A 13,423-nucleotide genomic window follows, 5' to 3' on the forward strand; every position below is an offset into this window, starting at 1 on the left:
CCTGCGTGCTTCCTCCTTGATTTCTTGCGTCACTGCTGACACCCTGTCAGGCCCTCAAGTCCAAGGGCACACCTGGCTTAAATGACAAATACCTCCCTTCGTGGCCACACGGATGCTGTGGTGCTGTGGTGCACAAGCTCACAGAGCCAAAGGAGGGCTTTACTGAACAAGAACTCAGGTGTCTGAGAAGGTTCTTTGGCTAGGGGGGTGTTTTATTGGTTTTGTTCACCTTTCACAGATGGTTTTTGGGAGAAATTTGAAGTGATGTGTTTAAGGATGAGTTAGGTTTCCCTACAGTGATTTGTCATGGGGGGTGGGGTGGGAGGATTGGCGGGGGGAGGGGCAGGCATGGAAGAGACAGGAATCTTGGCCCATCTGGCAGAAAGGCTAGCGGGAAAATACGGCATGAATTCACTTAGGGATGGATCCTTCAGAAAAATGGAGAGCCTGGTCAGATGTCTGGGGAGCTGGTCCCCGTCTGCCCAAGCAGCAAAGGGATGGGGAGGGTGGGGTCATCGTGTGTTTGTGTTAGGGGCAATTCCTGGCGCTTGGGGGCTTTCCCGCCTGCACGTGGTAGAAACATTTGGACTCAGGGTGTATTGTTCCCTGGCGGCCGAGACAAAATGCCACAGCCTAGGGGACCTAAAACAAAAGAAATGGATTCCCTCACAGTTCCGGAGGCCACAAAACCAGAAAATGGGCTGCAGGGCCACGCTCTCTGAAGGCCCTCGGGGAATCCTTCCTTGCCCCATCCAGCTGGTGGTGGCTCCTGGTCCCCCTTGGCTGTGGCCACATCACTGCGGGCTCTGCCTCCATCTTAACGTGGCTTTCTTGTCCCCGTGTCCTTGTCTTCGTTGCCCCTCTATCTCTTGTACGTACGCGTGTCACTGGATGTAGCACCACCTGGTTAATCCAGGATGACCTCTTCTCCAGACCTGCAAAGACCCTTTTCCCAAATAACGTCACATTCACGGGCACCAGGGGTTAGGATTTAAAGGTATCTTTTGGGGCGCCTGGGTGGCTTAGTCGGTTAAGCATCTGAGTCTTGATTTCAGCTCAGGTCATGATCTCATAGTTTGTAGGGTCGAGCCCCGAGTGGGGCTCCGGGGTGACAGCACAGAGCTTGCTTGGGATTCTCTCCCTCTCTCTCTGCCCCTACCCTGTTCATGCATGCATTTGCATGCTTTCTTCCTCTCTAAATAAATAAATTTTTAAAAATTTTAAACGTTATCTTTGGGGGCAACCATTCAATGCACTACATGGGGCTTCTCGGATGACTCCGCACAGCACCCATGCATTTCCAGCCCCGGCCTTGCCCCCCCGCCCCCCAATCTGGTCTGATGGGACCTGGAGAGACTTGGAGGTCTGCTCCTCTCTCTGACTACGGACGGCTGAGAGACCACCTCCCCACCTTCTTGCCTTCTGCACGCGAGGGGGTTCCCTTCCCACCATCCCATCTACTGTGGCTCCTGATTGGCTGGTCCTGTTGACAGTTTGACAGTAGGAAACCACCGTCCTCTCTGGAAAGTTTCGTCCACCCCTATCCTCGGGCTTCTATGAGCCTCAGCTAGTGAGATGACTTTAGTTTCTGCTCCTGCTTGGAGAGAGGAATAACGTTTATTGCAACCCTGCCTCCCTCCCCATTCCCTGGGGCCTCTTAGGGTCTTTGCAAGCCCCCAGAGAACTCCTGCGTTTTGGGGTCTCATCCCACATTGCACCGAGCATATATTAAAATGCTCCCACAATCCATATTAAGTATGTTCTTTCCCCCATAAAATAATCAGGAAGATTTTTATAATTTTGCCTTGGAAATCATTTGGCTCCAGGCTGATTTAATTTATGATCGGCTGTGATTTCTTGGCCATTATTGTGCATACTTAGAAATTCTCCTGAAGTGAGAAAAGCTAATCTCTGATTGTTATTTGAATGCAATTAAATTTTTATGAACACCAAAGTCAACAATTAACAAGGTTTTATAGACATTTAAACACTTATTAATTTAAATTTCCAGGGTTTTTTTCTTATTGAGCTAAAAATCTAATATTTTTTTCAATGCTTACCCATTTCATGGGCTGCTGGAAAACTTGGGGACCCCAGATACCGGTCCACTAGCTTCTGATGGCTAAGATGGCCCTGCTCTTCCCTTGGCCTCGCCTCATCCTTCCTGGAGTTTCTCCTTCCAAGTCCCAGGCTTCTCCAGCAGGGTGTCCAGCCCCTCTCTGCAGTCTCCTGGGACTGCCCGTGTCTCCTCCCCAAGCCGCCTGACACGAGCACCTTGGACTGTCACTTATGTTTTTCCTCTGCCCTGAACGTCCTGGTTCCCAATCTCTCTGGGGACTTCTGTTTTTTGGATAACCCACCCTGGCCCAATTTCCTAATTTTGACATCATGACCTTCTTCAGTCTGGCCCCACCATCCCAGCTCCTGTGACAGGGCCAGCTTCATGGGCGTGAGACCGATTTGGGAGTGTAGGGTCTCGTGCTCAGAAAGGCTCTGCACTTGGTTTAATGCCCTGCTGTCACCATCTTGAGATTTCCTAATAATTTTATCTCCGAACTTGGGTTTTGTAAGCAAAATCTGCTGGGACCCTGGAGTCCTCAGTGAGCAGAGAGATGCAGAAGAAAAGAAGGGCTTTATTAGTTAGTCCTTTTTTTAATGTTTATTTTGGGGGGGGGGCAGAAAGAGAGGGAGACAGAGGATCCAAAGCAGGCTCTGTGCTGACAGCTGCGAGCCTGATGCGGGGCTCGATGTGGGCTTGATGTGGGGCTTGAACTCAGGAACCGTGAGATCATGACCTGAGCTGATGTCGGATGCTTAACTGACTGAGCCACCCAGGTGCCCCTTAATTAGTACTTTTTTTTTTTAAGCTTATTTATTTTATTTTGAGAGAGAGAGAGAGACAGTGCAAGATGGGGAGGGGCAGAGAGAGGGAGGCACAGAATCCCGTGCAGGCTCCAAGCTGCTAGTGCAGAGCCTGACACAGGTGCTTGATCCCATGAAGCCCTGAGATCATGACCTGAGCCAAAGCCAAGAGTCTGACACTTAACTGACGGAGCTACCCAGGTGCCCCTTAATGAGTGTTTTAACGGCACTCTTCCGCCGACCTTTTGAATAAGTGGTCCCCTGTTTGCATTTTGTGCCAGGCCCTACAAATTGTGTAGTCTGTCCTGCCTAGTCATGACGGTGGGCAGGGGCCGAGTGCGGGTCCTGGTGGTTCACGGTGTCACCGGAGAAAGGCACCGGTGAAATCAGATGCTTCCAGGCAAACCCAAGTGTGTTAGTTTCCTTGGGCTGCAGAAACAGAGTACGGAAATCCTTGTCGTTTGAACCACCACAGATTTCTCATCTTACAATTCTGGATGTCAGAAGGGCCAACAGAAGGGCTAAGATCAAGGTACTGGTGGGGGCTGTGCTCCTTCCGGGGACTCTGGGGGCCAATCCACTTCCTTGCCTTTCTGGCTTCTCGAGGCCGCTGGCATCCCTTTGCCCTGACCTCTGTTCACATCCTCATGCCTCCTACCCTCCTTTGACTTTGCTGCCTCCGTCCTTTCCCTTGTGGGGACCCTTGTGATGACGCTCGGCCCACCCAGAGAACCCAGGGTAATCTCCCCACCTCGAGCTCCTTTGCTCAACCGCAGCTGCAAATACCCTTTTTCAGTGGGAGGTCCCCATTCATGGGTTTCAGGGACGAGGAGGACGTGGGCCTCTTCTGCCTACCAGAGGAAGCTATTGGTTTTCCAGCTTAAATCTCTAAATATGCACCCAGGGCACATTAGGTTTCGTGGGTTCTGAAGTTTATGCAATTTTAAGGGTCCTCTTTAAGAAAAAAATTAGAAATTTTGATATTAAAATGAATATTACTTTAGTCTGAGGAAGAAATCACAAGACCTTAGCTTGAGGCCCTTTTCTTCTGAGGCTTCTGGGCAGTTATCAGCAACGACATGTGCCCTGGTCTGCTAGGTGGTAAACCTAGAACATTCTCCACTTCCTGCAACCTAGGTGCTCAGTTGATCTTGGAGTACCGGGGTCCCACAGAGTGCCTAGCATGGATCAGAGGCTTGTGAAATAGGCATTGAGTAAAGGCAGGCAGGCAGGAAAGAAGGAAGGAAGGAAAGAAGGAAGGAAGGAAGGAAGGAAGGAAGGAAGGAAGGAAGAAAGGAAGAAAGGAAAGAAAGAAAGAAAGAAGGGGAGGAGGAAGGAAGAAGGGAAGGAAGGAAAGAAGGAAGTTAGGAAAGGAAGGAAGGAAAGAAAGAAGGAAGGAAGGAAAGAAGGAAGGGGAGAGGAGGAAGGAAGATGGGAAGGAAGGAAAGAAGGAAGTTAGGAAAGGAAAGAAGGAAGTTAGGAAAGGAAGGAAGGAAAGAAAGAAGGAAGGAAGGAAAGAAGGAAGGGGAGAGGAGGAAGGAAGAAGGGAAGGAAGGAAAGAAAGAAAGAAGGAAAGAAGGAAGTTAGGAAAGGAAAGAAGGAAGTTAGGAAAGGAAGGAAGGAAAGAAAGAAGGAAGGAAAGAAGGAAGGAAAGAAAGAAGGAAGGGGAGGAGGAAGGAAGAAGGGAAGGAAGGAAGGAAGGAAAGAAGGAAGTTAGGAAAGGAAAGAAGGAAGTTAGGAAAGGAAGGAAGGAAGGAAAGAAGGAAGGAAGGAAAGAAAGAAGGAAGGGGAGGAGGAAGGAAGAAGGGAAGGAAAGAAAGAAGGAAGTTAGGAAAGGAAGGAAGGAAAGAGGGAAGGAAAGAAGGAAGAAGGAAGGAAGGAAGGAGGGAAGGAAGGGAGGAAGGAGAGACAGCCAAGAGATAATCATTCAGGCTGCCATGATGGGGGTTGGGCTAGACGTTGGGTGATACACTCCAGTCACTGTCTTAGGATGGGGAGCCTGAGGCTGGGAGGGTTTGGGAGGGGCTGGGGAATTTGTCCAAGGAAACTCATGTGCCAGGCTGAGATTCCTCTTGGCTGTCAGCTCTATGACCTCCTAAGAGAAATCAAGATCTCGGACAGCAAGGGAGGGAGAAGGGGAAGCGGGAAGAAGGGGTAGAGAAGGAAAGACCCAGGACCCACTGGGCTGGATCCTTTGTGCCCATCTCGTAGCTCTTCTCCACGTCCCCCAACCCGTGGTGTTCGGCTGCAGACACTGCCACTATCCCCACCCCCACCTCCACTCTGCCCCCATGCTGCAAGGGGGAGGCCCTGCCAGCTTGCTTCCCCAGGTCAAGCCACAATAAAGGGCCACCATTCTGCTGCCCTGAGGCTCCTTTGCTGACTGTCAACATCACTTAGTTTTATGGCCTTTAGATACTTGGGAGGCAGCCCTCATAGCCTGCCTAACACCCCGCCTCTCATTAGTGCCTGCTAGTGTGTGTGTGTGTGTGTGTGTGTGTGTGTGTGTGTGTGTTTACGGTTCACTGGGGGAAATTCTGAGATTTGTTTCTTGGGGGTTGGCCACCCAGCCTGAGGTCAGCCCGAGGCTCTGCTGACCGGGGTGTTGAGTTCGTCCTGTGAACCCTGTATGTCCGATGCAGGAAGAGTGCCCTCTCTGGAGTCAGCTGGGCTTGGATTCCCACACTACCCTGTCAACCTGGGGTACCGACAGAGCTTTCCTGAGACTCAGTCTCCTTATCTGTTAAATGGAGTGTCACAGCCCATTTGGGCTGCTGTCACCAACCACCACAGACTGGGTGGCTGATCCCCAAGAGAAACTGATCAGTCACAGATCTGGAAGCTGGAAATCCCAGATCAGGGGGTGCCAGCGTGGTGGGGCTGAGGGACCTGTTCTGGGTCGCGGACTCCTCATGTGTCTCCACACGGCGGAAGGGGGTGAGGGAGCTCTCTAGGGCCCTCTTTGTAAGGACACTAATCCCACACAGGAAGGCTCCACTCATGAAATTCATATGTCTAACCCCCAATATGACTGCATTTGGAGATAGAGCATTTTGGAGGTAAGTAAGCTTAAATGAAGCCATAAGGGTGGGGGTCCTCATGCGATAGGATTGGTGGCCTTATAAGAAGAGGAAGGGAGAGAGAGAGATCTCTCTTCCTCCACAAGAGGACAGTGAGAAGGCAGCTGTCTGCAAGCCGGGAAGATAGCTCTTACCAAGAACCAAATCTGCACCTTGATCTTGGACCGATCCTAGACTTCCTGTTTCTAGAACTGTGAGGCAAGAAATGGCAGCTGTTGAAGCCAGCCCCCGCCCCACCCCCCAGCCCTTCCCCGATCAGTGGTATTTTCTTGAGTAAGACACCTGGCCTGGTTCTCTGTTGGGTCTGAGAATCTCCTGAGGGCAGAGAGCCCCTACAGTCACCAGGCCATCTCATTTCCTGACACGGTGCGCAAATGTGGTGCCACCCTCAACGTGGATGACAGCTTTTTACTGGACAAAAGATGCCAGCTCCTATTGAATCCTCTGGTGTGTGGCACTGTAGTTATGAACAGTTTTTCTGACCTGGTCACCCTCTGGTAGGTTCCTGAGACAAAACATAGGACACCCAGTTAAATCAGAATTTCTGGTAAACAACGAAGGTGAAATATGTTTTTAGCATAAGTATGTCCCAAATGTTGCACAGGAAACACGCTAAAACACGATTTGTCTTTTACTATTTACTTATTTATTTATTTTTTAACGTTTATTTATTTTTGAGACAGAAAGAGACAGAGCATGAACGGGGGCGGGGCAGAGAGAGAGGGAGACACAGAATCTGAAACAGGCTCCAGGCCCCGAGCTGTCAGCACAGAGCCTGACGCGGGGCTCGAACCCACGGACCGTGAGATCGTGACCTGAGCCGAAGTCGGACGCTTAACCGACTGAGCCACCCAGGCGCCCCTATTTTTAAAAATGTTTAATTAAAAAATAATTTTTTTAACGTTTATTTATTTTTGACAGAGAGAGAGAGAGAGAGACAGAGACAGAGACAGAGACAGAGCATGAGCTGGGGAGGGGCAGAGAGGGAGACACAGAATCCAAAGCAAGCTCCAGGCCCCCAGCCATCAGCACAGAGCCCGACGTGGGGCTCGAACTCACAGACCGCGAGATCATGACCTGAGCCAAAGTCGGATGCTCAACCGACTGAGCCACCCAGGCGCCCCCACGATTTGTCTTTTAATTGAAATTCACATTTAACTGGGCATCCTGTTTTTTTGTTTTGTTTTGTTTTTGTTTGTTTGTTTTTGTTTGAGAGAGCACAAGCAGGGAAGAGGGGCAGAGGGAGAGGGAGAGAGAATCCCAAGCAGGCTCCATGTTCGTTGCAGAGCTCGAGCCCACGACCCCTGGGATCATAACCTGAGCTGAAATCAGGAGTCGGATGCTCAACTGACTGAGCCCCCCAGGAGTCCCCCCCCCCCCCCCGCTGGTCTTTTCATAGAAGGCCTGGGAAGCAAAGCCCTTGACCTAGAGCAATGGTTCTCAAAGCGTGGTCCCAGGACCAGCGCATCAACAAATCTTAGTTCAGAACAGAAAATCTCGGTCCCCGCTCAGACTGGCAGAGCCAGAACCTCTGCAGGGTGCCTGCATTCTGTGTTTTGACATTTTCCCTGCTGATTCTGATGGGAGCTATAGATTGAGGGCCACTGATTCAGAGAACGATGTTAATACCAGGAGGTTCCTCTTCCCCCCTCCCCCCCCATCCGCTCACTCAGCTGCCAAGTGTAGTGACATAAACGATATCAGGGACGTTACAAGGCGCTCTCTCCCCGTGGTTTCTGCGGCTTCATAGGAGACCGCAGAGGCTTGTACAAGCAGAATGTTCTCCGCTTGGCCTCGGGGCTCTGTTCCACCCGCCCCATCTGCTCCCGAGCCTGCAGAGGGCTGTGAACCAGAGAATTGATTCTTCAGGCGGGATCTGCCAGTCGCAGCCGGCGGGGAGGGGCCTGGCGGCTGGAGGGACACGTGTGCCGGGAGGGAAGCAGGAAGTGACTTCGGGAGAGGAGCCGGCCGAGCCAGCGGCAGCGGGGCTGATGGAAGTGGAGTGGGGGCTTGAGAGGGCACCGTAGTGAGTCAGCTCTTTCTCCCTTCAGCGCCTTGGTTGGGCCGGAGGCCCGGGGTCTGGGGCCCTCAGGAGAGTGTGGACCTGGAAGGGCAAAATGGAGTTTGGAAGGCGGTGCCCTCCGGGGAGAGGAGGGGGTCGGGGGGAGAAGCCGGATGGCTGTGGCAGGTGGCAGAGGAGGGGAGGGGTGCCCGGAGCCCCCTCTTCCCCCTGGCCCGGTCGGCTGGAGGGTGTTGACCTGCCTTCCTTTGACAGTGGTTCACCAAATCCTCTTTGTTCGGCGGTTCGTGGTGGGCGTGCGGCTGTGTGTGTGGGGGGTGTCCCTGGGGCCCTGGGGGTGGGGGGAGCAGAGGCGGGGCAGTCTGCGTCCCCTCCCACTCATCCTGGGGAGCAGCACGGCCTTTTGAACCTGACTGGACATTTGGTGACGGTGCAGCCGGCCTGAGCATGTGCATTTGTAACCTTTCCCCGGGGTCACTGGCCCCCAGACCACACTTGGAGCAGTGAGGTATCAGAGAACTTTCCACTATCCCATCGCCCAAGCCTGAATCCCGTTGCTGGATTCAACTCGTGGAGCCAGTGTGTGTGTGTGTGTGTGTGTGTGTGTGTGTGTGTGTGTGTGTGCAGTTTCATTAAATGCTGTTCCCACCTCTCCAACATCATCAATACCTTGAGGCAGGCTCTGGGAGGCAGGGCAACAGGTTAGTGAGGGAGAGAAAAGAAATCCTGTATCAGTCAGGGAGCCTCCTGTGCAGCTGGAGAAGAATGTGTGCACACATCTTTAAAGTTGGGGAGGGCAGAGAATAATCCTCCCTCTTGCAAATTAATCCACGTTTATGTATTAACATCCGGCCCACAAGGAAGTCTGAGCCCCATCGCGGGCGGTGCTGGGACTGGCGCCCCTGTTCCCAAGGTGCTACTTACTGGCCGACCTATTGGAGAAAACTTTTCGTTCACTTGGGACTCTGTGCCAGTCTTGCCGGTCCCTCCCTTGCAGGGCAGGGCAAGTCACTTTCAAGGCTCTGGGCCTCCTAGAAGCGCCAGGGTTAGAGCAATGCTTTCCATTTTAATGGGTGTGAGACTCCCTCAAAGCACTTGATCAAATGCAGAGTCTTGTTTCAGCAAGTCCTGGTGGGGCCCAACATCCTGCATTTCTAACTGGCTCCCGAGGGGGACCACCCTTCGAGCAGTGAGGATTTAAAACAGCACCTGGAAGAAACTTCCAGGGCCACCGGGTTTGCATTTTCAGTGGTAAATGCTGTGATTCTTGGGACGGAAAGGGCGTGCTTGGCCTTGCTGATCCTTTCCCTTCTATCTTGGGTGCTCAGGTAGATGCAGACAGGCTGGGATAGTGCTGTCCCTCAAACCAGGGCGCCCCCCCCCCCACCCCCGGAACACCCAGAGCTCTCTTGGTGGCGAACCCACAAAGTCCACGTTGACTTTGGCCTGTTGGCAAATGTGTGTGGTTTCCTCTTCTCTGTAGCTGTTAAAAGGCACATTCAGTACTGAAAAAAAAATTTTTGTGTTTATTTTTTTGTTTGTTTGTTATGACCTGTGTTAGATGATAAGTACTAAGGGGTGACAGCTGTGTGCCTTTCTTTGCAAACGCTGTTTTAAATTTTATCCACAAGCAGCCAGAAATAGAAGGTTGGGGGGGTAATGATCCAGATGTCTTGGTTGACAGAGAAACACAAACCACTCATTTTAGGGGGGCCTAACATGATGAAGTATGTAAATGGGTGGGTTTTTTAAAAAATATATTATTTTTTCTTTCTTGGGGGCACTCCCTTTCCTGAGTTTTTATTTAGACACAGTCTGAATCCATAGAGGCTGTTTCTCTTAGAGGTTTCCTGGCAAGGGAGCTGGGCTTGGGCTCATCTGGGCTCACCTGGGGACCCACAGCCTTCCCAGGTTGGAGTCCTATCCACGTTGCTGAGCCCCTTGGCATAAGGGCCCCGTCCACCCTCTGCCACGGTTTCCTTACGGGGTTAACAGAGTCAGCGTCTTTAGCTCTTGGTCCGCGCTCACAGAGCTCTGGGACCTGGCTGGGCTGAGCCCCGTGGGGTCGTGTCCAGCCCTGTGGGAGCTGGAAGACCGGTGGGCAGTTGAATGAGCCCTTTGAGATGAGGCTCTGAGCCCTGATGTTTGTGTACCGGAACACGGGGCTTTTTAACAAATGGGTTTCTCTGCCTTGTAACTTTCCACAGCAAGACTCTGATCTCCTATCGTGTCAGAGCTAGAATTTAAAACATGTTCAAGTCTAGAGGAGGTCCGCTGAGCGGAAACAAGAAGGAATGGTACTTCCCTTTCTTTCCTTGGTGGGCAGTAGTGTGAGTTCCGTTTCATTGGCAGTGTTCTCAGTTGACAGGGAAATGCTCCCTCTTCTAGCTCCCTCTCCTTGTCCTTGCTGAGTGTCCCATCAAGGTAAGCTGGCCCCTTTCTTTTTTAAAAAATTTTTTTTTCTTAATGTTTTTTATTTATTTTTGAGACACAGAGAGACAGAGCATGAGCAGGGAAGGGGCAGAGAGAGAGAGGGAGACACAGAATCAGAAGCAGGCTGCAGGCTCTGAGCCATCAGCACAGAGCCCGATGCGGGGCTCGAACTCACAGACCGTGAGATCATGACCTGAGCCGAAGTCGGACGCTCAACCGACTGAGCCACCCAGGCGCCCCATAAGCTGGCCCTTTTCAATACGAGTGTTTTTTGGATGCCAGGAAGCCCCATTTCATAGGGGTGCCAGGTGTGAAAAGGTATCATCCCTGTTCTCAAGCAACTAATGATGTAAAAGATATAGGAGGTGAGTCCATACAAAGAAAGCACCGCAGGTATGCATGGAGATAGGCGTGGAGAGGGGTCGAAGTTGGCGTTAGAAGGTGCTCTGGGTCTGCTGGCTGGAACGAGGGAAGGAAGGCATTCTGAGAGGGAACCCGATGAAGAGTGACTTGGAGGCAGGACCATCTGGGACTTGCTGAAGGTGCCACAAATGACTAGTTGAGCGGGAGTTTGGGGTGGGGGTGGGGTAGTGGTAAAAGAGTCGGTGGGGTATGCCCTTGGCAGGCCATGGGGAGCCATTGAAGGTTTGGTCAGGACTTAGGTGGGAGAGCTTCAAGAGGGAATCTGAGTTAGTCCCCTGTATTTGGAGGAGACAGAACCGATGCTGGGCAAGGGCAGCCGGAGTAGGATGTGCCAGAAGGCTGTAATCAGACCCTCCTCGTGCTCTCTTCCTCCCCGCTGAATAATCCACATTTTATGAACTTCTTCTCTTTGGAACTATCTCCCCAATGTCCTAAGCTCTTCCGTGGGCTCCTCTGGCGTCTCCCTAGGTGTCCCCAGGTCTGTGCGTGCAGGGTTAGATGACTTCTGATACGTGTGGGGCTGGACGAAGAGGCCGGGTCTGTGCCGGGTCGTTGAGGCCGCTGAGGGATGGCGGGGCGGAAAGGTGCATAGCGCCAAGCCAGATCGTGGGCCGGCCCAGGTGGAGGGTGTCAGGACACCTTGGCACGTGCAGGTGTCCCTGAAAGGCGCTGCCGGCGGCTGACCCCCCTCTTGCTCCTCTGCACACAGCTGGATCCAGCATGCTCCAAGGCCACAACTCTGTGCTCCAGGCGTTGCTGGGGACCTTCTTCACCTGGGGGCTGACGGCAGCTGGGGCAGCTCTCGTGTTCATATTCTCTAGCGGACAGGTGAGTTGGCATCGCTTGGGTTCTGAAGTTTGCAGGGGGCGGGGCTCTTGGCAAGCTCTGAAACCACACAGGGCAGGTTTCCCCGGGGAAGGCCACTGGCCATGCCTCCTCACCCCTGTGGTCTTTCTAGGTCCCGTTTTTCCCTCCTCCTCTCCCTACCCGGCTTCCGCTCCCCTCCTGGTGTGAAGGGAGGAGGAAGGGAGCCCAGTTATTAAGCCTCCTTTAGCTCCTGCCTGGTTTCTAGCTTCCGGCTCGTTTCCTTCAGTCCTGGTGCAGGTGGTCAGTTTGGCGGGTTAGCCGTCCCGCCCTGTGTCCTTGAGCTAGCTGGGATGATTGAAAAAGCCCTGGGGAAAGGAAGGGTATCTGTTCCCCTTCTCACTGATGCCATCTTTTGGTTCTCTCCCCGACCCTCTCTGGGATGGAGACACACAGACTTGTCTCCCCCTGCCCCCACAGACCTCCACCCCACCCCTCACCCCTGTGCATCCTCTACCCCTGCCCCCAGCAACCTCACTCACCCTGGTGCCTCCACACCCCACCCCCACGTACCCCGTGCACCCCTGTACCCCCCACCCCCCCACATTCTCCCACCCCCATACCCTACACTCCTCCTACATACCCCACACAGACTCCCCTACCCCCGCCCCTCCATGTGCACACCCACAATCCTCCCAGCCCACACCTTATCTCTTCATATGCCCCCACCCCATACATCCCATATACCCTCAACTACCCCACATGTATCACACAGCCCCCCCACTCCCACTCACACCCTCCCCCCCGACACACACCACATACCCCTCCCCACTCCTCCACAACCCCAGCCCACCTCATATACCTGAGATTCCCTCCCCTTCCCCAGCCCTTGACCCCCTCGGTCCATAGGCCTGGAGTGGTCAACCCATCTTTATCTTGAGGAACTGTCAAGTCCCTGCACCCTTCACAGACTGCCTTAGAAACTGTAGGCGTGATAAGCGAGGGAGTGATTTAAGATCCATTTAAACATGCCGTGAGCCGGATCTGGAAAGGAAAACACAGCCTAGGAAGTTGGCAAGCCAGACGCTCTTGTGTTAGAGACCAGTAAGACGGGTGTTTGCTGTCAGGTAAGCTCTGACTTCCCCACTGCCCTCCCCCTCCTCTCCTCAGTGGGAGGTTTGGAGCCTATGAGACGCACACCACCGGCATCCCAGCTTGCCCTTGGCAGGTAGTGAAACCTTTCAAAACCCAGTCCCTGAATGAGAGACACCCAGGTGGCAGAGGAGAGGGCCCAGGTCACCTCCTCCTCCTTCACGACAGTCACGCCAGGTTTTCTGGGGTCCTGTCTCTGTGCCCTTCTAGGGCAGGGCAGCCCGTGGTTGTATCTTCGTAGTTACTCTGCGTTGAGGAGAGGTCTGCGTCGCCCCTGGGCGTGCTGCCCTGCTAAGGGCTGAGTGAACGGCAGCACGACGGTGGATGGGGCCCCAGAGCCCTGTGTGGCCCGGGCCAATGCTCTGGGGGCACTTTGGGAGGAAACAGGTGACTTCCCTTCTTCACCGAGGTGCCCCCTTCTGCTGTGGAGCCTCAGAGCCCCTAATTTGTCTCGTGTTACTATAATCACCGAAGTCAGTAGGAGAAATTGCTGAAGACTTCTGTGTGGAGGCACGTTCCCCATGAATGTCACCACGTTTGGTGATTCACTAGAAGGACCCACAGCACCCAGAATATAGTTGTACTCATGGCTAAGGTTTAACATTGAAAGGATCAGCAGGAGAAGGATATAGGCGGAGTCTGGGGACAT

The 13,423-nt window shown here is 53.0% G+C and overlaps 1 protein-coding gene across 8 annotated transcripts in view; it reads left to right on the top strand.

The window, feature by feature from the left end:
* SLC39A11 (solute carrier family 39 member 11) overlaps positions 1 to 13,423 on the top strand; it is a 428,283-nt gene that overhangs the window by 73,564 nt on the left and 341,296 nt on the right. For 6 of the 8 annotated variants that reach the window (XM_058705004.1, XM_058705005.1, XM_058705012.1 and 3 more), the window contains one exon: positions 11,528 to 11,646. In XM_058705004.1, the coding sequence (XP_058560987.1) occupies positions 11,539 to 11,646 (108 nt within the window). In that variant the 5' untranslated portion in view covers positions 11,528 to 11,538. Of the gene's footprint in view, positions 1 to 7,837; positions 7,969 to 10,367; positions 10,387 to 11,527; positions 11,647 to 13,423 lie in introns of those variants that run through there. The other 2 variants (XM_058705006.1, XM_058705007.1) reach the window with 2 other exon arrangements.

The sequence above is a fragment of the Neofelis nebulosa genome, chromosome 16, assembly GCF_028018385.1.
Source record: "Neofelis nebulosa isolate mNeoNeb1 chromosome 16, mNeoNeb1.pri, whole genome shotgun sequence".
Classification (NCBI taxonomy): Eukaryota; Metazoa; Chordata; class Mammalia; order Carnivora; family Felidae; genus Neofelis; species Neofelis nebulosa.